Source organism: Dryobates pubescens, chromosome 27 (assembly GCF_014839835.1).
Source record: "Dryobates pubescens isolate bDryPub1 chromosome 27, bDryPub1.pri, whole genome shotgun sequence".
In the NCBI taxonomy this organism is placed as follows: Eukaryota; Metazoa; Chordata; class Aves; order Piciformes; family Picidae; genus Dryobates; species Dryobates pubescens.
The window spans coordinates 6,467,296-6,492,870 of NC_071638.1; the positions used below are offsets into that span (position 1 = coordinate 6,467,296).

The window sequence follows — 25,575 nt, forward strand, 5'->3', positions numbered from 1 at the left end:
TGTTAATGCAAAGAAGCAGTGTTAGTGTTCTTATCTGTTCTCAGGCCAGCCAGAAGCAATTATTATCTCCCCAGTGAAGCAGCTAAGACCACAGGGATAAAAAAAAAAAAGGAATTAGAATGGAAGTGAAATGTGAAAGATGTTATGGAACAACTGCCCAATGAATCTGTTTAGAATAATCTTTTGTTTTCCTTTTTACACCCAATAGTGAATTATTTACATTTTTTCTCCTTTTCTGCTCAAAATCTGCAGCTAAATTCTAAAGGCATAGCCTAAAACTGCCACAATCTAATAATCTGAAAGATGACATAAGATGAAGGCCTTCAGCTTCGCATCTCAGTATTTGGCAGAAACACCTTCTTGTGTCCCATTAATATCAGGAGCTCTAGTGAAGCAGAGCAATACGATGCATCACCTCAAACCGAGTGTGCAAAGTTTTAACTTTCCACTTGGAAAAATAACCTCTCAGAACTATTATGTCCTGTACCTCTTAGAGAGACAGGAGAAAAGAAAGTATATTCTGATTTCTATAAATGATTTTTTGTTGCTTTTTTTTTTTCCTCAAGCAAGCACTAGGGGAGCTTATTCCTTCTCTCCCAAGAAACAAGTCCATTTTCATTTTGAGTAAAAGTCATCTCTTAAAAAAAAAGTAGTAAAAGCATTAAGAGTATGAAAATCTTTGAGTTCCAAAGCACTGAACAGAAAATGATGTTTAGTTTATCTTTATAAATGCAAGATTATATAAACAGAATTATTACTCATTCGTTGCACGTAATCACCTGACATTCACAGAGGACTGCAGGTGATGTGATGATTTTTTCCTTTTCTACAAGGCACCATTCCTGCTGTCCTGTAACAGTTCATTACAGCTCACGTGTTTCAAGTGGCATCTATCTCCTGTCAACCTTTTCAGTTTTCAGAACACTGATGAAAATATAAGGAGAAAAGTGTGTAATTAATTCATAACTTCAGAACTGACAATTCCTTCTGAATTTTTAAAGTATTTTGGAGCTTTGAATATATTCTGGAGAATATTTAAGTATGCACTTTCTCATGCCTCCCAGCTTTAAACAATGAGAGCTAAAAACTTTGTCTGTAATGATAAAAAGTTTGATGACAAAGACATGTACACATGTGTAGACAAAGCATGTGACATGCTGTCTTGGTTCAGAGGGGGAGAGAGACTAAGTTCTTTTTAAAACATTCCCAAGTTGTGAAATTAAGGCACAAATGAGGCCAAATATGAAAAGTGAGGCTATTTACTAAAAGATAAAGTAAATGGAACAGAGAAAGAGAGAGGGGGAGAGAGAGAAACATATGGAGAAAGAGAGGAGGAGAGCAGGAAAGGAATTATATTACAGTATCACAGCATCACAGTATAACTAAGGTTGGAAGAGACCCCAAGGATCATCGAGTCCAACCTGTCTTGGTAGACCTCACGACTAGACCATGGCACCAAGTGCCACGTCCAATCCCCTCTTGAACACCTCCAGGGACAGTGACTCCACCACCTCCCTGGGCAGCCCGTTCCAATGATGAATGACTCTCTCAGTGAAGAACTTTCTCCTCACTTCAAGTCTAAACCTCCCCTGGCACAGCTTGAGACTGTGTCCCCTTGTTCTGGTGCTGGTTGCCTGGGAGAAGAGACCAACCCCTTGCTGGCTACAACCACCTTTCAGGTAGTTGTAGAGGGCAATGAGGTCACCCCTGATCCTTCTCTTCTCCAGGTTAAACAATGCCAGCTCCCTCAGAATTATTATCACCCCACCTTCGCCAAGATGCTTTCTTGGAGGAGGTCTGAGAAAGGGTGCAGCAGCTTCAGCTTGGAGGAGAGAATGGAGAGGGAAATATGTCCCAGGGTTCATCCTTGTTGACTTGTGCTGTCCTGGGACAGAGGAGGGGAGGGAGAGATCCAAGTCTTTGTCCAAGTCTTTGTCTGAGCAGCCTCCAGCATGTGGTGTCTTCAGTAAAGATGTATTTCCACCATAGATTCTTTTCTTCTTACAGCAGGCAAAACTTAAGACACAGAGAGAGGGTTCCTGGACTGCTTTCAGGCTGGATGTTCATGGTGATGTTTTTTCTTTCAGTCTTTTTCTCTCTGTCTGAGCCGTTAAGGCTCAGTATCTTTTATGCAGTTAATTGCAGCTCCCCCTGGCCCACACCCTGGTGACATTGATGAGTATGTGACTGTCAGGTGTACTATCGGTAGGCAGAGCAGACCCATCAGGCAGGTCGCTCACAACAGTGTTATCTTTTTATTGGACATACCAGAGGGTCTTTTCACCATCCCCTCCCTGGGCAGCTGCTGTCTGGGTGAGGAGCAAAGGTGATTTATCTTTGTTGATTCAAATCAAGAGAGACAAGATGTAGTCACTTACACACACATTACTAATCTTCACAATAAGCTTCATACTCATATTGCCCTTAAGATGAGTGCTGTCATGTACCAGATGGTCAGATGGCACAAAATTTAAGTTTCCACAAAATCACTGAAACCAAAATGCTGGACAGATGTTCCTTGATGGGAAAGTGAAAATTTGCTAAAATTTGTATTCTTGCTGTTGGGGCACACTGCAATACAATGTCATTGCTATTGTCCATGGACATACTTTCTAGGCTATTCTGACTAGTAAGTAATCTGGACAGCCATACCTCCATGGGTCCTGATGGTATGCACCTGTGGGTGATGAGGGAACTGGCAGAGGTCATTGCCAGACCACTCTCCATCATCTTTGGTAAGTCATGGAAGGCAGAAAAGGTGTCTGGGGACTGGAGGAAGGCAAATGTCACTCAAATTGTCAAGAAAGGTAAGAGGGAGGACCCAGGTAACTATAGACCAGTCAGCCTCTCCTCCATCCCTGGAAAGGTGATGGAGCAACTTATCCTTGGTGCTGTCCATAGGCATACCAAAGACAAGAGGGTCATTAGGAATAGTCAACATGGCTTTACCAAAGGCAAGTCATGTTTGACCACATTGATAACCTTTTATGAGAACATAACCAGGTGGATAGATGATGGTAGAGCTGTGGACGTGGTTTATCTTGATTTCAGTAAGGCATTTGACACTGTCTCCCACAGCATCTTTGCAATTAAACTGAGGCAGTGTGGTCTCAATGATCAGGTCATGAGGTGGATTGAGAACTGGTTGAAGGAAAGAAGTCAGAGAGTTGTGGTCAATGGGATGGAGTCTAGTTGGAGGCCTGTGTCTAGTGGAGTCCCTCAGGGGGCAGTACTGGGACCAGTGCTGTTCAATATATTTGTTGATGACCTGGAAAAGGGAACAGAGTGCACTGACAGCCACACCAAGCTGGGTGGAGTGGCTGACACACCAGAGGCTTGTGCTGCCATTCAGCAGGACTTGGACAGGCTGGAGAGCTGGGCAGGGAGAAATTTGATTAAGTTCAACAAGGGCAAGTGTAGAGTCTTGCACCTGGTAAGGAACAACTCCATGCACCAAGATAGACTGGGGACAGACATACTGAAGAGCAGTGAAGGTGAAAGGGACCTGGGGGTCCTGGTGGATGGAAGGATGACCATGAGCCAGCAATGTGCTCTTGTGGTCAGGAAGGCCATTGCCATTCTGGAGTGGATTAGAAAGGCTGTGACCAGTAGGTAAACCAAGGTTCTCCTCCCCCTCTACTCTGCACTTGTGAGGCCGCATCTGGAATATTGTGTCCAGTTCTGGGCCACTCAGGTCAGGAAAGACAGTGAGCTACTTGAAAGAGTCCAGTGCAGAGCCACAAGGATGATTAAGGGAGTGTAACATCTTCCGTATGAGGAGAGACTGAGGGAGCTGGGGCTCTTCAGCTTGGAGGAGACTGAGAGGTGACCTCATCAATGTTTATAAATATGTAAAGGGTGAGTCCTGAGAGGATGGAGCCAGGCCCTTCTTGGTGGTGCCCAATGACAGCACAAGGGGCAGTGGGTGGAAGTTAAGACATATCAAGTTTCATGCAAATATGAGGAAAAATTTTTTCACTGTGAGGGTGACAGAGCACTGGAACAGGCTGCCCAGGGAGTTTGTGAAGTCTCCCCCCCTGCAGATTTTCAAAACTCGCCTGGATGCATTCCTGTGTAATCTGATATAGGTGTTCCTGCTCTAGCAGGGAGGTTGGACTAGATGATCTTTTGAGGTCCCTTCCAGACTCTGAAATTCTGATTCTGTGACTCAGATTTCCTTTCAGCACTGCTTAAGGGATTTTAATCTTCTACATGATGTTCCATAATCTACTTAAAAAAGAATAAAATGGTATCAACTTGTATGTCTTCCCTGAGGGATATAAGTCTCACTTACTAGAGCATACATTTATGAATTAATTTTTAAGTTATTTTAATTAATCTTATTTTTTAATACCTGAGATCACCATTATTCATCAGTAGCACAGTGAACTACAGTTATTCTAGGGCTGTGCTTGTAATAAACAAACTAACAGGGAAACTGCCTTAAAAAGTATAATGAGCTATTAATGACCAGAGTAGTGCACAGCAAACATAGCTGCTGTGCATTGTGTTGTTTCAGCTGATTTAAGGCAAATTAATAGTATTAGAACAGTGTGGGTTGAGATAATTCATTAAATTCAATTGTCTCATGATCATTACAGATGCTTGACCATGTAGTCCAATTATATCTAATATTACATTTCCTCAGACAACATCGTGACTGAAAAAGCAGTAAGTTCGATTCATGCCTTTCCTAATTTGGATGTAAAAGAAGCACAGAAATCTTAAGCATTATAGAGCACACATTTATGGACCTGTGCTCCCAAAACACTTTCTTAATTGTGAATGACTGAAAGTATTTATTTCATAGGCTCAAAATATGGGCAGTGGAAAGGTACAAAGCTAATGTAATTCAATGACAACTAACCGTCATTTATTGTGATTCAGTTGTGAATTTAGGTCTGCAGCCAGATCACAACAGAAGTTATTTGAAGCACAACTGAGCCAAACAGTTAATCTAACCGAGCAACTATTAACTCTCCTCTACCTTTGGCACAAAATACTTTGCTCAAAATACTCCAAAAGCTTGAACAAATCAAACTTGTTATCTGAGAGCAGATAACAAAGTAGAAGGTTCAGAGGCAACAGTGATTGCAGAAACACTTCCTATCGGTATTCCCATGTTTAGATAGAAACAGTTGTGCTCTTGTCAAAAGAAAATGTAGCCTTCAAAAAGGATCAATGAAGCTCCAAGGCAAGCTATAGGCACACTTGAAGAAAAATCAAGAGTCCCCCCATCCCACACCTGCAGCTGAGTTCAGTTTGAACTAACTTGTGCATGCCCATCCCAGCTGCCTCCCCCTCTCCATCCTCTACTTCTGTCCAAGAACACGATATTTAAGAGCCGAACCCAAGTGCTGGAGTTACCCACTCTTTTGACCCCAAGTATTTGAGATGAGATAGATTTTACAAGTTGGAGTGGTCTAAGACTTGGGCACCAGACCTTGGTAATTGTGATAATGCTGAGCAGGCTATGCTAAGCTTTGGCTCACTGTCACAAGCAAAAAAAAACCCGAAAATGAAGATCTGCAGCTGCTCCTTAAAGCCCTGGCTCAGAGGCAGATGAGTCTTAACAGAAACATCTTACCTTGCCTTTAATACAATTCACAACATGCAACCTTAAAGAAAATAAAGATACAGCACATCAAAAGTCCCATAACACAGTTTGAGCCGTCTTCAAAAAGCAGACCAAATGCTCAGCCTGTCCAAAGCCCCAGGGAGATGCCTGATGCCTAAGGCTGCCTTAGTGTCCATTATCCTGCCCTGCCCCTGTCACCCCAGGTAGCCTCTGCTGCTTCTTGCACCCACTGTCCTTTGTTTCTTCAAACTATATAATGTCCAACATGAAAGCCAGAAGATTTTATGAGACAAAAGAAATTTCCATGCCTGATATGATCTTCAGGAGTGTGACTGTTTTAGGCTGTGCCTTTAAGAAAGGGACAGTTGCTGGAACACTCTGGATGAATGTTTTGGAATAATAACGAAACCAAAGATAAAGTCTAAACGAATTTCATTGGTAGATTGGTAGAATGTAACTTTAAGTTTTAGTTCAGTTGGAGCTCAGTCTGTCTGTCTTTTTCAGCCTATCTGTTTCAGTCTCTCTCTGAGCAACAGCTGTGCGAGACGGAGTTAACCTTGAACTAACAGATAAGAAACTAATTCTTGCATACGCTTTGAGCTAACAGAATTTCCTCCTTAATAATTGCCTTTCTCTCTCTCTCTAACCCTTTTTGGGAAAAAAGGGAGGTAAGGGGAGAAAGGGGGCATGGGGGGGGACACCCTCCTGGCTGGAGGAGGGAAGGCTTTGTTCTGTATTACATTCTTTGCTGTATATTTCTGTACATATTGTGAATATTGTATACTGTGTATATATTCACTGCATTTCATCCTGCTTGTAAATACAGCTCTTATCCATTTTCGCTTCTCTGACTGAGTTAGCCATGGTTTCTTTGTGTGTGTGGGAGAACTGAACTTTCTCTCACCACCACAAAGAGGAATAATGGTACCACAAATGATAGGTTTTTGCCATTGACCAAGCCTACATTTTGTCCTTGTAGCTAGGATGAGAAATGTTGGCCTCGACACTTGTGATCTTGCTAAATTACAAGCAAATCTTATGTCACATGTCCTTAATCATAAGCAGAATTGCAAGCATTGTTCAGAGTAAATATACTCATGGTCATACAAGAAATGTCATGATGAACTGGAGCAACCAAATCCTTTAAATTCTGTGCTCTACCAGAGACTCGGAATTCTAATTCATTTTGTCATTATTAAAACCTGGAAATCAGCAAGTGTCTGACATACAAAATCATATGTTCCTTCAACTGCATTTGTTGAAGCTTTCATCATACAACAGGACTAATTCATGCTGTCCAAAGCTTTTTCTTGCATGTTTTGAAATGTAGTGATTTGAAAAGATGCCAGTGCAAGCAGAGAGGACAGGCAAATTTTATATTATGAAATAAGCATCCATTATTATTTGGCACATACACGTTTATGCTGCTGGTCATCATCTGAGCAAAGATCATAGGAAAATTTCCGGGCCTAAATGCACTCTGTTTTGCTGATTTGGAAATAGTATTATAGACCCAAAAATATTGAAGCTGGTTTAGGATAGAAAAAGGAGGTAGACATGCTTGAATCACAGAATCACAGAATCACCAAGGTTGGAAGAGATCTCAAAGATCATCAAGACCAACCTGTCACCACAGACCTCATGAGTAAACCATGGCACCGAGTGCCATGTCCAATCCCCTCTTGAACATCTCCAGGGATGGTAACTCCACCACCTCCCTGGACAGCACATTCCAATGGCTAACAACTCTCTGTGAAGAACTTTCTCCTCACATCGAGCCTAAACTTCCCCTGGCACAGCTTGAGACTGTGTCCTCTTGTTCTGGTGGTGGTTGCCTGGGAGAAGAGACCAACCCCTTCCTGGCTACAACCACCCTTCAGGTAGTTGTAGACAGCAATGAGGTCTCCCCCAAGCCTCCTCTTCTCCAGGCTAAACAACCCCAGCTCCCTCAGCCTCTCCTCGCAGGGCTTGTGCTCAAGGCCTCTCCCCAGCCTCGTTGTCCTTCTCTGGACACGTTCAAGTGTCTCAATGTCCTTCTTAAACTGAGGGGCCCAGAAGGGGACACAGTACTCAAGGTAAGGAGATGACAAAGGAGATGACTCACTTGAAAGTAATTCCCTTAGAAAAGTTCTCAACTATTGAATCCTTTAAAAAGGGGTTCATAAGAGCCTGATCACCAAGTGAGCTTCTAAGTATTTTACATGAGCTGCACTGTCTCACCTACCGTGATCTCTTGCTTTTCAACTATGATTATATTACAGCTGAAATACCAAGACAAGGCTTGTTGTTAAAAAGAAACAAAAAGCCACGCAGAAAAACTGAGCAAGGGCACAGTGTCAGAGCTTTCTAAAATAGTGTTGTTGACAAAGAACCAGGAAGACTTAGATTTTGTGCAATTGACGCACCTCTGCTAATCCTGTCAGCTGAACATTCTCCTTAACATATCTCAGCAAATGACAAAAGTAGCCTTTAAGTCCTTCCTAAAGAGCCTGTTCCCCAAACCTACAAGAGAGCATGCCGGAATGAAGAACATCTCAAGAATTTCTGATAAGAGGCATTCTCAGAGAAGCTAGCTAGAAAATCCCTGTTAGGTGGGAACAATAGCGCTCATCCAGACACAGCATCTTGCCGCAAGAGCAAAATGAGGACTGGAAGCAATCTTATAATTTTCCAAATGTAAAAAATAGACAGAAAAAAAAATCATGCCTCTGAAACCTCAGTCATTCCAAAATGTGAGGGAGAAAACACATTCCCCAGGATGACAGGTTTTAAATTAACTTACTCACAGTATGAAATTGTCTCTGCTTAGTGGTCTCTTCAGATGCAGCACTGAAGATAAACAACATGCCCAGTGCACTTGGCATTCAGAAATTAGGCAATCATATGAGTATGGCTTACCCAGCCAGCACAGCTGTTTTATAATGTCTCTAACACAAACACAGAGTAACAGCACCAAAGGAAAAAAACCATGAGTGCACAGCAATTATTGCTGGCTGCAGCTGACTGTGACAAGCTGACTGTGACAAGCTGACTGTGACAAGTTGTGGGACAATAGCTACCTTATAATTGAATAGTCAGAGCAACAAGGCTGAAATATTCTTACACTCAAAAAGTGTATCAGCAATCAAACACTACCTGCTGTTCTCACACTGTATTCACGTGTGCTAAGCAAGCACAGTGGTTTTCACTTTGAATTACTGGTTTTGACCATCTTTGTATACTAATAGAATAGAATAGAATAGAATAGAATAGAATAGAATAGAATAGAATAGAATAGAATAGGTTGGAAGAGACCTTCAAGATCATCGTGTCCAACCTATCATCCAACCCACCTGATCAACTAAACCATGCAACCAAGCACCCTATCAAGTTTCCTAAACACCTCCAATGATGGCGACTCCACCACCTCCCTGGGCAGCCCATTCCAATGGGCAATCACTCTCTCTGTGTAGAATTTCTTCCTAACCTCCAGCCTAAAAGCACTGAACAATGATGTTGTGGGTTGAGACCTCAAACGGTCACAAATGAACAGTGGTGTCAGATCATAAAGTTTCAGAAACCACCAGGCTGATTTTTCAGAACTACTGACTCCAAACTCTGAAGGCTTCTTCACATTTCCTCAGTTGTGGCATGTACAAATGCAGACATCAATTCTGCCTTCTGTATACAGATACAAAAATTACTGACGCACCGAAACCAGTGTCAGTCACATAAAACCTGTGCCACACATTTCAAAGATACTTGAATAAAGAAAGTTCTTAACATTTCCTCATTAGAAGAAACTTCAGCTTCAAAGATGCAGCCTGCCTAACTTTCTAGAAGCTAAATTCAGTGGTTCACTGCATGTACAAGTCTACACGACCATACGCACAGACCATGGCTTCAGAAGCTCGTGTCCTGCAGAACCCAAACTCAAATAACCTCGTTCCTCCTCCTATGCAGAACATGTGTCCATATTTTCTTTCAGTAGCAAACAGTTTGCCCAACTGTCTCTTTGTGTAGAGGAGAGAATAAAGCTTAAGATTTGTTGGTTTTTTTCTTGAAAACACTTTAAGCGGTCAGCAGAGACTCAAAAGAATATATATTGGCATTCACAGCTGGATGTATTTAGGGTTTGCTTAGAGAAAGAGAGCAATGTCAGACAAGCTACATAGCAAGCACTACTTCCTGTCAATTAAGCACTTCTTAAATTCCATGAAGGGAGAAGATAAGTACAGACTTCTGTACCCAAACCCTTCTGTTGCTTGGTGCTCACCTGATGACTTCCTCAGCAGGGGCTGAGGAGCTCCAAGCCTCTGCTTCCCAACAGGGATTATGTTAAGTTCTAAGTATGGTCTGTCCTTTCTACTGAAAGCATGAGTCTGCATCCCTCATGCTTCACCATGAGTTAGTTACATCTGGAAATCAGCAGTGTCTCCTCCTGAATCTGAGGAGCTGTAGTGCTATCATACAGAGATCAAGGCCCACATCTTAAGTTTTAAGTGGGAGTGACTGCCATGTACTGATGGGGTCAATGAAAAGGCCTTCTGCTCTGCAGCACCAGGGAAACCTTTCCTGGCTCCACATTTCAAATCTTGGATCTGTTTTCACAGAAAGCTGATCTCTTGGTGGCAGAATAAATCCTTTGGTTTCTGGTGGAAGTTCAAAATTCAAATCATGCAGCTTGATGCTGCCTCCTAATTTCTAATTATAGATTGAACAGAACAAAACCTTCACAATAACTGCAGGGTATGGAAAATGCTAACTTCAATAATGTAGAAAAGTGGTATCAGGTCACGACACATGCTTTGAAGGAAGTATTTGGCAGATGAGACTTAATGTCCACAGCAGACTATCTCATAAGGCACAGGATTGAATTGAATATTCAAGTACAGAAAAAATTCCAGCAGAGTATCTTCACACCTTTTCAGAGCATAACAAGCCCAGCTGAATCAGCTGCACACCTGCCAGTCACTGCAGTGTACTGACCAGGCATAAAGTTGCCAAACTTTATTAGAATCAAACTTATCCAGAGGGATCCTGCATCTTGGTGCCATAGTCTAGTAGGCATGAGGTCTTGGGTGACAGGTGGGACTTGATGATCTTTGAGGTCTTTCCCAACCTTATTGATTCTATGATTTTTTCAAAGGCTACCTGAATTTAAATCTCAAAGCTGAGAATGAAGACACTGACAACAAAACAAGGCTTTGAAAGCCACAAATGTACACAATACCCTAAAATTGTTTTGTAAAAATTCTGTCAAATGTTCTCCCAATCTCCCCTGAAGCTAGCAACTACTATTCTCAAACACTCTGATTAAACCAGAGAGGTAAACTGGTAGATCCTCCCTTCTCCCAGACTAAGCATCCACCACCACCAGCTTGAAGACCTGGGAAGGACAGATGCCCAAACACGCTGATGCACAGCCAGCATGACCTTTTACATGCTCTTTTCCACTGCTAAGGACCATGCACTGTGTAAGATCATTGTGAGAGATTTACCTTTTACTGACTTTACAGAAGGTATTTTTTTGGGCAAGGATAGAGGCTGGACATTTTTGGTAAACCAGGAATGGATTACAAAACGTAAAGTTAGTATCCAAGCGACTCTCAGGTACACCTTGCTTCAACTAATCTCAGTACAAGCTTTAACACATGGGGATAAAAGGTGATGATCTCTGTGCTTTGTGACAAAGGGGAAATAAACAGCAAAAATGGATGATTTTAATAGCCTAATAGTGGTACAGACTGCCCAACCTAAGAGCACCTGATAGGAGCATGCAGACTCTCTGCCAGGCAAGTAAGAATCAGCAATAGTAACAGAAGATTCTTCTTTCTTCACTCAGTTTTTATATATCTTGCTTTGTGTGTGGAACAGCTGGGTCCCACAACAGGCCAGTGAGCTCAGCCCTAGCTGAGCTGTTTCTATTCTCTTACTCTCCACTCACCACTCTCAACCAAGAAAGAAGAGTTATGACATTCTTTAAACTGGTTTGGCCAGCTGCCAAATACAGATGTTGGAGAAGGTAGATAAGAGTGGGAATAGAGAGGAGGCAGGGGAAAGAAAATAACAAACACAAATAAACTTTCTAGGGCCACCAGGATACAGGTAAGGTAAAAACTATATTCAGCATCTAACATTTGAAATGCTTCTATTATTTTAAGTGATTTAAAAATCTTTTAACCTTCTGTCTTAGAAACACAGGCAGAAGGCTGCATGATAAGATAGCACAACAAGGTTGTAAAGTAAGAGGATCCTGCTAACATTTGTAATTCAGTTGATGTTTCTTTTCTTTTCTGACTCCTTGGCAATAACTATGCTGGCTGCTGTGTGCAAAGGCCACATGTAATTCCTTCTCCACTGCCCTGCACTTTCTCATTGACTTTCCTTCTGGTTCTTTGAGAAGACTGAACAAGCACAGACAGAAACTTCTCTGCATTTAACAGCACTGTGCAGTTCTTTTCAATGCCTTTTTTCATTGTTTTGAATCCAAATATTGCTGACTGCTCTGCTCAGCTGTACCTCTGTGGCTCCTCTATATCTGCCACAATGCCTGCTTGGCTCCTTCAGTGTGCAAACTCTACTAGAAACCTTTGCCACATCTAACTCACTTTCACACTGGAAGCCTCTTAGAAGGGACCACAATCCTGACCTCATAAAGTGATCCAGTGTGTGGGAGAATCTGTCTTTCTGCAGCTGTCTGCAGTTGGAGGACATAAAGTGGGGAAAAGCCCTGCTCTTCCCAACAAGGTGAGGTTGCCCGAGAGTGAAACAGCCACATCTCTGCAGAACTGAGCTCTCCTTTATGTGGTACATGTGGGAAGGGAGAATTTCAAAACAAAATGGGGGGTGACATTTGTAGACCCCCTCAACCTTCATCATACTACCCTCCTCTTTCTATGATCCTTTCTACCCTCTAGACCCTGATTTTTGCCTAAGAAGGATAAATGATCCTGTGAGGATAAGGAAAATCTGAAAAGGGAAGAAAGAATCATGGTGTGTAAGTACCTGCAGCAAAGCAGGTGCTGCACCAAATATCTTATACCATTTTATGGCACATTTTATCAATTCATGCATTTCTAAGCATTATTTCTCACATACTGTTTGTTTTGACATGTAATACTCACTCTTCCCAGTTCTTTATCTTCAAGTGCCAGCACCCCAGTGCTTTCTGTGAAGAGTTTTACTTTGACAACAGGCCGAGGGTGAGTAGTGGTGAAATCCCCTTGAGTTCCCCATCTGCAAGAAATAAAAGGAGAGAACTTAAATGGGGTTCAGACCAGGCCTGAGAGTGAAAGGACAGTAATATTTCGTCCAGAATATTCATTATTAACCTAATTTCCAAACTTCTGTGGGGAGAGGGCAAGACAGAGACAGAAGGTACATTTTTGACCTTCTAAGATGAAATATCTACATGGGAAAACTGGCTTTTCTCTGTGATAAGACAAGTCAGGATTTTTCTGAATGAATTTTGTCACCAAAAAAACCACCAACCAACCAACCAACCAACCATAAATTTTTAAATGGCAAAATCCAAAGAATTGAAATCATATCCTCCTAGGGAAAAAAAGAATCAAGTAAGGAAAAAAGAAAGAAAACCTTTTTTTTAACTAGTAAATATAATTACATTCTTTATCATGTACATAAAATTCAAATTAACTCAGCAAAGAATCATGCCTCGATTTCTGAAAGACAATTTATATGTTTAGAATAGAATAGAATAGAATTAACCAGGTTGGAAGAGACCTTCAAGATCATTGTGTCCAACCTATCATCCAACATCACCTAATCAACTAAACCATGCAACCAAGCACCCTATCAGTCTTCTCCTAAACACCTCCAATGATGGCGACTCCACCACCTCCCCGGGCAGCCCATTCCAATGGGCAATCACTCTCTCTATGAAGAACTTCTTCCTAATATCCAGCCTAAACCCTCCCATGTGCAGCTTGAGACTGTGTCCTCTTGTTCTGTTGCTGTGGGAGAAAAGACCACCCCCCCACCTGTCTACAGCCTCCCATCATGTAGTTGTAGACAGCATTAAGATCACCCCTGAGCCTCCTCTTCTCCAGGCTAAGCAACCCCGGCTCCCTCAGCCTCTCCTCACAGGGCTGTGCTCCAAACCCCTCACCAACTTTGTTGCCCTTCTCTGGACACGTTCCAGCAAGTCAACATCCTTCCTAAACTGAGTGGCTCAGAACTGGACACAGGACTCAGGGTGTGGCCTAACCAGTGCAGTGTACAGGGGCACAATGACTTCCCTGCTCCTGCTGGCCACACTGTTTATGATACAGGCCAGGATGCCATTGGCCCTCTTGGCTGCCTGGGCACACTGCAGGCTCATGTTCAGCCTACTATCAACCAGTATCCCTAGGTCCCTCTCCACCTGGCCATTCTCCAGCCACTCTGACCCCAGCCTGTAGCACTGCATGGGGTTGCTGTGGCCAATGTGCAGAACCTGGCACTTGGATGTGTTCAATCTCATACCGTTGGATTCTGCCCATCTGTCCAGCCTGTCGAGGTCCCTCTGCAAAGCCCTTCTACCCTCTTTAACTTTAGGTTAGTATACTATGCAGAAAAACTTGACTACAGAGAATTTCATTTTTGTGAGACAATATATCTTTGCATGTATCTTTCAGGTTGGATTTGATGATCTTTGAGGTCTCTTCCAACCTTACTGATTCTATGATTCTATGCAGGAAAAATGTAAACAAATACAAAAATGGCTGTAACCCTGCAGGACAATTATCAACATAGGCCTTCATTCTTTTAGATAATCTAAATTAGACAGACAAACTTCTACTTGTAAATCCCTTATCTGAGTTAAGACTTTTGGTTTGTCAGCATTTTAGCCCCCTCTCTTTGTGGCAGTGGTACAGAAAAAAAAAGAAAGTTTTATGAGTGAGATTGCAACTTCTGCTGCCAAGCTATTCCATTTTGCTAAACAATTGAGTAGTACTCAGTGCATTGATGATACTGATTCTGATTATCCTACTAGGCACAAACAAAATTCAAAGAGTGCAACTCCAGCTTCTCTTAATATTTTTCCACTACTTGAGACATTACTACAATTACCTGAAGGATGGTTGCAGCCAGGAGAGTTTGGTCTCTTCTCCCAGGCATACAGCACCAGAACAAGAGGACACAGTCACAAGCTGCACTAGGGAAAGTTTAGGCTTGAGGTGAGGAGAAAGTTCTTCACTGAGAGAGTTGTTAGCCATTGGAATGTGCTGCCCAGGGAGGTGGTGGAGTCACCATCCCTGGAGGTGTTCCAGAAGGGACTAGACGTGGCACTTGGTGCCATGGTCTAGTAGTCATGAGGTCTGTGGTGACAGGTTGGACTTGATGACCTCTGAGGTCTTTTCCAACCTTGTTGATTCTATGATTCTATTCTATGATTCTATAAAATAAAAAAGTGTGAGGAGTATGCTCTCTGAAAGGATGCATTGCACAAGCTAAAAGCAGTATTTTCATTTTTTTTACATTCAAGAAAAGCATACATGGACTCTCCATTGCTGGAAAAATGAACACACAGTAGTAATCCTCCAGCAAAGGGAGCTTGACAGGTAAAACAAAATCCTCCATCTGACATGAGTTGCAGGCTCCAATACAAAACCTAGAAAGTAATATGCAACCACACCAAAAGGCTTCAGGAAAGCAGCAGTTCTGTATAAATCAGTCCTGCAGGTGTCTGAACACGTGATGAAAGTGAGGTTCACTGAAAATTAGCTGAATTTTAGGTTATGCTTTGCCTGGATTAGATAGATGCTTGCTCACTCTGCCTGTGGTGGACATAGCTCTAGCCTCAGCTAAAATGGTAACTGAAACAGGGGCTGTGACAAGAATTTATATTCCTGAGAGGGAGAAAATCTGTGGTGTGATGTGAGCATAGGTGCTGCAGCTGCCAGATAAAGCAACAAATAGCGCTGCTGCTCCTCCCAGCAGTGGTCTCAGGGGTAGGTAAAAGTATCTTCATAAAAGATGAGGTGCATCTTCCGTCTCCCCTCTAGATCATGCCTTGCAATCACAAACACAATAGAAGTACACTGTTAGCTTCACTGTCTCACTTTGGCAGCAGAAGAATTTGTCCCTAAGCTTCCAAAAGTCTGGAAATGTGCACATGACCCTAATAATTACGAAAAACTACTACTGAAATAACAAAACAAAAGCCTCTCTACAAAGATCTAGTGTCTGTATTTACTCATAAGCAGAAGAAATCAGAAGTCAGCTCTGACTGAAAGGAAGCACTTGGCCTGTTCAATGAAGGGAACATCACTGCTGGTGGTTCAGCTTCTGAAAGCTGAGCAGCAGGTAACAGCAAACAGCATGTGCTGGGCACCCCAGCATCTGGTTCGAAGATTTCCTCAGAAAGTGGTGCAGCTTTCTTTGCAGATATATGGCCAGGCTTCATTTCTGCAGAACACAGCAGGGAGGGATGTGGCACCCATGAGCCTTTCTAGGGAGCCTGGCAGAATTTGCTGCTTCTTTAATTTAAATACACAAAGAGAGACTGATGTGGACAAAACTAAGAGGGAGTCAGTCATTCACCTGTTAGTGCTAGTATTACAGTATCACAGTATAACTAAGGTTGGAAGAGACCCCAAGGATCATCAAGTCCAACCTGTCCCAACAGACCTCACGACTAGACCATGGCACCAAGTGCCACATCCAATCTCCCCTTGAACACCTCCAGGGACGGTGATTCCACCACCTCCCTGGGCAGCACATTCCAATGACGAATGACTCGCTCAGTGAAGAACTTTTTCCTCACTTAGAGTCTAAACCTCCCCTGGCACAGCTTGAGACATCATCTTCAACAGCAGATCTGATCACTAGCCTTGACTGACATCTTTCTCCCAACTCCTTGCTCCATCTGCAGCAGTAAGTGAAAATCCTGAGCTGAATCAATTTGCAAATCTTAATGTTCGTGGTGGAAGCATTAAGTGGTATGCTGCATATTTGAAAGCACACCATTATGTTATATGTATGCTACTAATGCTCCAGGCATTCTGATTGTGCCGTGAATATAATGAGTTGTGATTAAGGGTGACCCAAGACAAGGGAGACAGGCTGAGGTGTACCTAAGCTGGCCATCAAATATACTTCATTGTTATGAAATCAAATTTATGCTCAAGATCTGTCAGCTTTAAATTCCTACCCCCCCATCTCCCCCACCCCCCCCCCCAGCTATTTCTTTTATGACATTTACTCAGACTCCATTCAGCAATAGAATAATATATTTATTTTTCCTGTTGGCAAATACTACTTCATTTTAACCAAATTCCACTGAAATGGGTGTCACATTTTCGGCTTCTCTATCTGAGAGGATACAAAGAGATGTCAGATTTTCAGTATAGAAATCATCTTGAAATTACCTATAATGTAATTTCAAACAGCAACTCTGGAGAAGCTACAGACCCAGCATCATCTGTGACTGAACTGTGCAATAATGCCGTGACAGTTTAGGCTGTGCCTTTAAGCTAGGAGCTACAGTTGGTGTAAAGAGGAAAACAAGAGCGTGATAGTTGCAAATATACACTTCAGCGCCACTAAATAGGAATTTACTGAATCCTGTGTTATTTCCACTGTAAAATTCTGTCAGCTTTCTCCATAATTTTGCCTATTTATTCCATAACTACATGTTTCTTCAAGGAGCTATTAGCTGTTATAGTGAAAAAGAGGTGTGGAGCATGCCTAATCATATCAATATCCAAACAGTAACTACCACAATGCTAATCTTGATCACCATTATTGTCATTAATTATTTAAATTTATACATTTTTAAGGGCTAATATAATTGTATCCACTCAGTTTCTCAACAATTTGACTTTTTTTTTTTTTTTAATCAAACCCCATTTGTTTTCTGTTAAATACATTTCTTTAATACCTCTTGAAAGGCTAATCTTCCCAGGTCTCACACCTCCTTACTCTCACTGGAGTTGCCACACTGTTAACACTTCCTTTGAATTTAAAAGCTGAGCTGTCAGGTGTAGGCCTGACGAATCTATACTTTCCTTTTAAGGTTACACTATCACAGTACCACAGTATCACTAAGGTTGGAAGAGACCTCAAAGATCATCAAGTCCAACCTGTCACCACAGACCTCATGACTAGACCATGGCACCAAGTGCCACATCCAATCCCCTCTTGAACACCTCCAGGGATGGTGACTCCACCACCTCCCTGGGCAGCACATTCCAATGACGAACGACTCGCTCAGTGAAGAACTTTCTCCTCACCTCAAGTCTAAACCTCCCCTGGTGCAGCTTGAGACTGTGTCCCCTTGTTCTGGTGCTGCTTGCCTGGGAGAAGACATCAACGCCTTGCTGGCTACAACACCTTTCAGGTAGTTGTAGAGGGCAATGAGGTCACCCCTGAGCCTCCTCTTCTCCAGGCTAAACAATCCCAGCTCCCTCAGCCTCTCCTCATAGGGCTTGTGCTCAAGGCCTCTCCCCAGTCTCATTGCCCTTCTCTGGACACGTTCAAGTGTCTCAATGTCCTTCTTAAACTGAGGGGCCCAGAACTGGACACAGTACTCAAGGTGCAGCCTAACCAATGCAGAGTACAGGGACACAATGACTTCGCTGCTCCTGCTGGCCATACTATTCCTAATACAGGCCAGGATGCCATTGGCCTTCTTGGCCACCTGGGCACACTGCTGGCTCATGTTTAGGTGGCTGTCAATCAGCACCCCCAGGTCCTTCTCTGTTTGGCAGCTCTCCAGCCACTCTGACCCCAGCCTGTAGCTCTGCATGGGGTTGCTGTGGCCAAAGTGCAGCACCCAGCACTTGGACTTGTTAAATGCCATCCCATTGGACTCTGCCCATCTGTCCAGTCGGTCGAGGTCCCTCTGCAGAGCCTTTCTACCCTCTAACTGACTAACATCTGTTCCCAACTTGGTGTCATCTGCAAATTTGCTGACGACTGACTCAACCCCCTCATCCATATCATCAATGAAGATGTTAAAGAGGATGGGGCCCAGCACTGATCCCTGGGGGGACGCCACTCGTGACTGGCCGCCAGTTGGATGTGGCACCATTCACCACCACTCTCTGGGCTTGGCCCTCCAGCCAGTTCCTAGCCCAGCACAGAGTGTTGCGGTCCAAGCAATGAGCTGACAGCTTAGCCAGGAGTTTGGGGTTGTACCCTGATATTTTCCTGGACAAAACACAGTACTACTCAGAAATGTCTTTCTGATTAAATGTCAACCACCACGCAGAGAACTATTCATATTATTTGTAAGACTGAATAACATTTTAGTTAATTGAACAACTTTTTGACTGTTTTTAAGTAAGACATGACCATGTGGGCTCCAGCACGTGAGCACTGACTAAAGAAAAGTTGCTTTTCCTTATCACAGAATCACCGAATCACCAAGGTTGGAAGAGACCTCAAAGATCATCAAGTCCAACCTGTCACCACAGACCCCATGACTAAACCATGGTACCAAGTGCCACGTCCAATCCCCTCTTGAACACCTCCAGGGGTGGTGACTCCACCACCTCCCTGGGCAGCCCATTCGTATCAGTTTGAGCTGGGTACCCTCTGCTACGTGGGGTGCTTCCTGTGTCCAGAGGTCCAGCCCAGTGGGCGGACACAGGACACTAGGTATCTCCTACCATAATTCTCTGCACCACTATAAGATCCAGTGCAGGGTCTGGCACTTCCTCTTTTTTCCTCCTCCGTCACCTGGTAACTCGTCACGGGGGGATGGGCAGTCTCAGATCTGGCCAGCTGAGACTAGCCTAGCAGTGGAGTGGGAAGAAGGAGCCCTGGGGGTCTTTGGTGTACCCTCTGGTGGGGATGGGATGTTTCTGGGTCTGCTTTGGGATCTCTTTTGTCACTGTGCTTCTGGCTCTCTGTAAACAGTCACTGCTTTCCATTTAAACTTTCCATCACTTTTGCAATCCGTTTGTCTGAGTCATTATTTTTGCCCGTGGTGGGGAGGGGGTCAGCCTCAACCTATCACACCATTCCAACAGCACTAACAGCACTAACAGTGAAATACTTTCTGCAGTAAAATAAATCCCACCGCTGACTTTTACTTAGAGGAGCAGGGGAACCTGTAGGTTTTAAATTGGTTTTCAGTGAAAACAGAAGGAAATCATAGGTGTCATTTTGATCTCATTTGAGTCAAAGCATATTGCAGATGATTTATTTCAAGACTGCTCTGCTATGGAGACACTGAATTTTGGAAGGAAGAGTGAGAAGGCAGAATTGGTGAATGAATTCACCTAATTTCTGAAACTGCTATTTATAATAAGTCTATCTTTAATAGTTATTAACATGACTTATTCCAACATATTCATAAATGACCTGGATGAAGAAACAGCATGTATCCTCAGCAAGTTTGCTGGTGACACAAAACTGAAGCGAGTGGCTGATATGCCAGAAAGCTGTGCTGACATTCAGCAGGATCTGAACAGTCTGGAGAGCTGTGCACAGAGGAATCCAATGGAGGGCAATGAGGCTGGTGAGAGGCCTTGAGCACAAGCCCTATGAGGAGAGGCTGAGGGAGATGGGATTGTTTAGCCTGGAGAAGAGGAGGCTCAGGGGAGACTTTATTGCTGTCTATAACTTCCTGAAGGGTGGTTGTAGCCAGGTGGGGGCTGGTCTCTTCTCCCAGGCATACAGCACCAGAACAAGAGGACACAGTCTCAAGCTGCACCAGGGGAAGCATAGGCTCGAAGAGAGGAGAAAGTTCTTCACTGAGAGAGTTGTTAGGTGTTGGAATGTGCTGCCCAGGGAGGTGGTGGAGTCACCATCCCTGGAGGTGTTCAAGAGGGGATTGGACATGGCACTTTGTGCCATGGTTTAGTAGTCATGAAATCTTGGGTGACAGGTTGGACTTGATGATCTTTGAGGTCTCTTCCAACCTTACTGATTCTATGATTCTATGATAATTTCAACAAGGGAAGTGTAGAGTCCTGTGCCTAGGGAGGAAAAGAACCTGGAAGTGTTGGTGGACAACAAGTTCACCACGACACAGCAATGTGCCCTCGTGGCTAAGATCAGTGGTATCTTGGGGTGTGTTAAGACTGTGTCCAGCACGTCAAGGGAGGTTCTCTCCCACATCTACTCCATCTTCATGATGTCACATCTGTAGTACGGTTCCCAGTTCTGTGCTCCCCCATTCAAGAGAGGCAAGAAATTACTGGATAGAGTCCAGTGGAGACCTATGAAGGTGAATTGGAGCACCCCTGAAAGACATGTGGTTGTTTAGCTGAGAGAATTAGAATTTGAATTAGAATAAATCAAGATGGAAGAGACCTTCAAGATCATCGTGTCCAACCTATTATCCAACCCACCTGATCAACTAAACCATGCAACCAAGCACCCTATCAAGTCTCCTCCTGAACACCTCCAATGATGGTGACTCCACCACCTCCCTGGGCAGCCCATTCCAATGGGCAATCACTCTCTCTGTGTAGAACTTCTTCCTAACCGCCAGCCTAAACCTCCCCACTAAACCTCTCCTGGCTCAGCTTGAGACTGTCTCCTCTTGTTCTGGTGCTGGTTGCCTGGGAGAAAAGACCAACCTCCGCCTGTCTACAGCCTCCCTTCAGGTAGTTGTAGAGAGCAATAAGGTCTCCCCTGAGCCTCCTCTTCTCCAGGCTAAGCAACCCCAGGTCCCCAGAAGACAAGACTGACAGAGTATCTTATCAATGCTCAGAAAGATTTAAAGGGCAGGTGTCAAAAGGATGGGGCCAGACTCTTTTCAGTGGTGCCCAGAGATAGCACAAGGGGGAATGGGCACAAACTGTAACACAGGAAATTCCACCTATACAAGAGGCAAAACTTCTTTACTTTGACAACACTGGAACAGTTTTGTCAAAGCATGTCTGGATCTCATGCAGTATTTATATTGTAAAATAATTCCCACTACTGCCTGTTATGTTTTAAAGTCTTGCTAGCAAAGTCATCAAAATTAACAATAATTTTAGTGCTAAATGCTGCAGCATCACTCACTGCACTGTCATTTACAGCCCATGTGGCATGCTGGAGCTCTCTAAAGCACCAATTTTAAGTCTGAAAAAAATAAAATGCTGTCTCTTCAGGCTCTCATTTCACCATGTTACTTTCCTTTGCATATCTAATTTTTCTGTTTTCACCTACTCATTCTTTCTGCTATACAAACTACATGATCTGCTGTTTGATCATGTTCAACTACAAGTTCCAGTCTTTTCACCGTATTTACACTGCTGTCAGAAGTAACCGTGGGCTAATACCACAATTAGTGGCAGAGGCCTTCACAAAAGTTGTTTTCTCTTCACTGTGAATGTGCCCATTGCCAGAAAGGAGGTGGATGTTTAGTTCCAGTACAGATTTATCACTGTCACAGAACCCCATCTAAGTTTATTTGTCTACCTCGTTTTGGAACACTATAATTTATGAACAACAGTAGATTTCTCTCTCTCATGTTTTCGACTCTAATCGTGCTCTCTGGGAGGAAAAACTTTTCTCTATGAGATCTTAAACCTCCAGTCTTAAATGGGAGTGATTGTCATAAAAAGTATCATATTAAGTAAACATCCAGGAATTTTATTTTAGCCCTACTTATTGGAACATTTTCTTTATGACAGACTACTAACTTTACAGAATTGTGTACTGTTGGGAATTGTCTTTTCGTCAGCAGTTAGGAAATCTTCTCCTTTTTGAAAACAATACCAGACTGTATCATTGTGTGCCTGTACTCAGCACTGGTTAGGCCACACCTTGAGTCCTGTGTCCAGTTCTGGGCCCCTCAGTTTAGGAAAGATATTGACTTGTTGGAACATGCCCAGAGAAGGGCAACAAAGCTGGGGTGGGGTTTGGAGCACAAGCCCTATGAGGAGAGGCTGAGGGAGGTGGGGTTGCTTAGCCTGGAGAAGAGGAGGCTCAGGGCAGACCTTATTGCTATCTACAACTACCTGAAGGGAGGTTCAAGCCAGGTGGAGGTTGGTCCTTCTCCCAGGCAAGCAGCACCAGAACAAGAGGCCACAGTCTCAAGCTGTGCCAGGGGAAGTCTAGGCTGGATGTTAAGCAGAAATTCTTCACAGGAGAGATTTGCCATTGGAATGGGCTGCTCAGGGAGGTGGTGGAGTCACCATCCCTGGAGGTGTCCAAGAGGGGATTGGATGTGGCACTTGGTGTCATGGTTTAGTCATGGGGGCTGTGGTGACAGGTTGGACTTGATGATCTTTGAGGTCTCTTCCAACCTTGGTGATTTTGTGATTTTGTGTGATTCTGTAACATCTCCCTATCTTAACTATTTCAAGAATCTGTACTGATTTTGTTTTTTCTACCTTGTTTAGAAACATGTCTCAACTGTAGAAAAATAGTTATCTATAACCTGTCTATAACAGACTCCCACCAGGATATCTGCCTTGTTGGCATTCTCCCTGATTCTTACCCATAACACTTCAACTCTACTGTTACCACCATTAAGCTCAAGACAATCAAAACACTCTCTAACATACACAGGAAGATTCCAACTTCTCCCTCTAATGAAAGTTCTCAAAGTGTTACTGCACAATCAACATAATTTTATTATGGAGCATCAATGACTTAATAGGGCAATAATTATTCCTGCAACATTACAACCATTCCCCCCCCCCCCCCCAATCTATCTATATTTATGTATCTATTTTTCATTATATCAGTGGGATCTGGAATTCATGTTTGAAGCCACATTGGAGTTTGGAAAAAGGCAAAGCAAAAAACCCTGCCTTTTCTTATTTCTCTTTCTGAAAAGTAGTCATTTATTCTGATGGAGGTACAAGGAGAAAAATTTCCTCCATTGGAGCAAGTACATTAAACTGCAGCTGAAAGACTGAAAGTAGTTCTAAACAAGTAATAATATCCTTTTGCAGTAGATGTACAGACAAGTCCCACACTTTCTCATCTCACCTTCAACAGAGGCAACCATGACAAGTAAGGGTGAAGTTTTTCAAGGTCATGGAACAAGACTGACAGACTGGTGGGTATGGTTAACCGTTGTTACACACTGTGTGAAGGACACATGAGAGGCATTAACTACTGTTTCCCGCTAAATTCCAAACCCAGCTATGGTCTGGTGATGGACACCAGCAAAGCAAAACATGGCCATTTATGTCTCCAAATTTCTATATGCATATTTACTTCACTTTTGTACTGAAAAAGATAATGACCAATCCATCGCAGCATTGCTAAAACTTGCAAATCCTATTTACTTAATGTTATTTAGTATTTGTGTGACATTTCAAACCTTCAAAATGTTGTACAAGTGTTGAGAAGCTGACAGTACTTTGATGAAGCAGATAGATGTTGTCAGCTCAGTCTGAAGATGTGTGAAAACAATTCACAAAACAGACAGACTCTGAGCCTGCACAGAATACCAGGGACGTCCCAGGAATCCAGTCAGAATATTTCAGTATTCCATCTGGAATTAGACCACTTTTCTTTTATTCTGAAGTACCTTTTACTCTTCTTTCTGACTCTTACTCTCCATATCAGCTCTCCACATTACTCTGGCATTGTTTCTGTTGTCCTCCTACTCTCAATCTGCTGGTACTGCTTTCAAGTAGGCGCATTAACCTGTAGACCCACACCGTATATGCTACAAAGGTATTAAGATATTTCAGGATCTTTCTTTTTTCCTTCATCTGTTCTGTATTCTGATCCTCTGAGGATCAATGCACATATTAGCACAGTGACAGCAAAGAAGAGTCTGCCCATGGTGGGGTGCAAAGCAGTTTCTGGAATGCCATGAACATTTGAGATGTACAAAGTATTCCCAGCCTGAACAGGACTCAAAAGCAAGAGCTTCTCTTTTTTAGACCTTTTCCTCAACCTTCCTCCCCACCCAAAATAACAACCCAAAACTAAATCATAGAATCAATCAGGGTTGGAAGGGGCCACAAGGATCATCTAGTTCCATCCTCCCTGCCATGGGCAGGGACACCTCACACTAGATCAAGCTGGCCAGAGCCTCATCCAGCCTGGTCTTAAACACCTCCAGGGATAAAACCATGAAACTTGTTCCAGTTCACACGCTGTATCTAGTCAAACATTTAGCAATTCTTTTGAATGCATATGCATTATATTGCTTACAACAAACATAAGCAAGTTTTGGAAAGGTCTCTTCAAACCAAGATACTAGAACAGTATGTTTTGAAAATGTAAAACAAGACCTTCTGATCAGATGAAAATTTCAGAGAAATCCAAAGGCACTGTTTTCATGTCAGCTATTGTCCACAAACAATACTTACATTTTAGAAGAGAAGAGAAGAGAAGAGAAGAGAAGAGAAGAGAAGAGAAGAGAAGAGAAGAGAAGAGAAGAGAAGAGAAGAGAAGAGAAGAGAAGAGAAGAGAAGAGAAGAGAAGAGAAGAGAAGAGAAGAGAAGAGAAGAGAAGAGAAGAGAAGAGAAGAGAAGAGAAGAGAAGAGAATAAACCAGGTTGGAAAGAGACCTTTGAGATCATTGCGTCCAACCCATAATCCAACATGATCTAATCAACTAAAACACACAACCAAGCACCCCATCAAGTCTCCTCCTAAACACCTCCAATGATGGTGATTCCACCACCTCCCTGGACAGCCCATTCCAACGGCCAATCTCTCTCTCTGTGAAGAATCCAGTCTAAACCTCCCCTGGCACAGCTTGAGACTGTGTCCTCTTGTTCTGGTGCTGGTTACCTGGGAGAAGAGACCAACCCCCACCTGGCTACAACCTCCCTTCAAGTAGTTGTAGACAGCAATAAGGACATAATGCATAGTAAGCAGGGTGTAAGCAGCCTTTCTCAAACTCCTGATTATTATAGTGAAAGGGTGTTTGAGCTGAAAATCTCTATATATCCTACACCATTCTGAGCAATGCTTGCTGCATTACAGAACTGGGCATTTCTGGGGTTTGTGATGCTGGAAGGATGTCTCATAGTTTGTAAAATTCCTTGTTCCAGGGCGAGGGCTGGGCTTTCTTCTTCTGGTGTCCATTTTTGTGCAGGTAGCATGGCACAGGTTCCTATAGAGATGTTTTCAGGTATTTTCCTTTTTCTTCAC

The 25,575-nt window shown here is 43.0% G+C and overlaps 1 protein-coding gene across 6 annotated transcripts in view; it reads right to left on the bottom strand.

The window, feature by feature from the left end:
- The window catches only part of CADPS2 (calcium dependent secretion activator 2), a 366,370-nt gene that overhangs the window by 171,827 nt on the left and 168,968 nt on the right, over positions 1–25,575 (bottom strand). For all 6 annotated transcript variants that reach the window (XM_054173945.1, XM_054173944.1, XM_054173942.1 and 3 more), the window contains one exon: positions 12,685–12,796. In XM_054173945.1, coding sequence (XP_054029920.1) covers positions 12,685–12,796 — 112 coding nt within the window. The remainder of the gene's footprint in view (positions 1–12,684; positions 12,797–25,575) is intronic.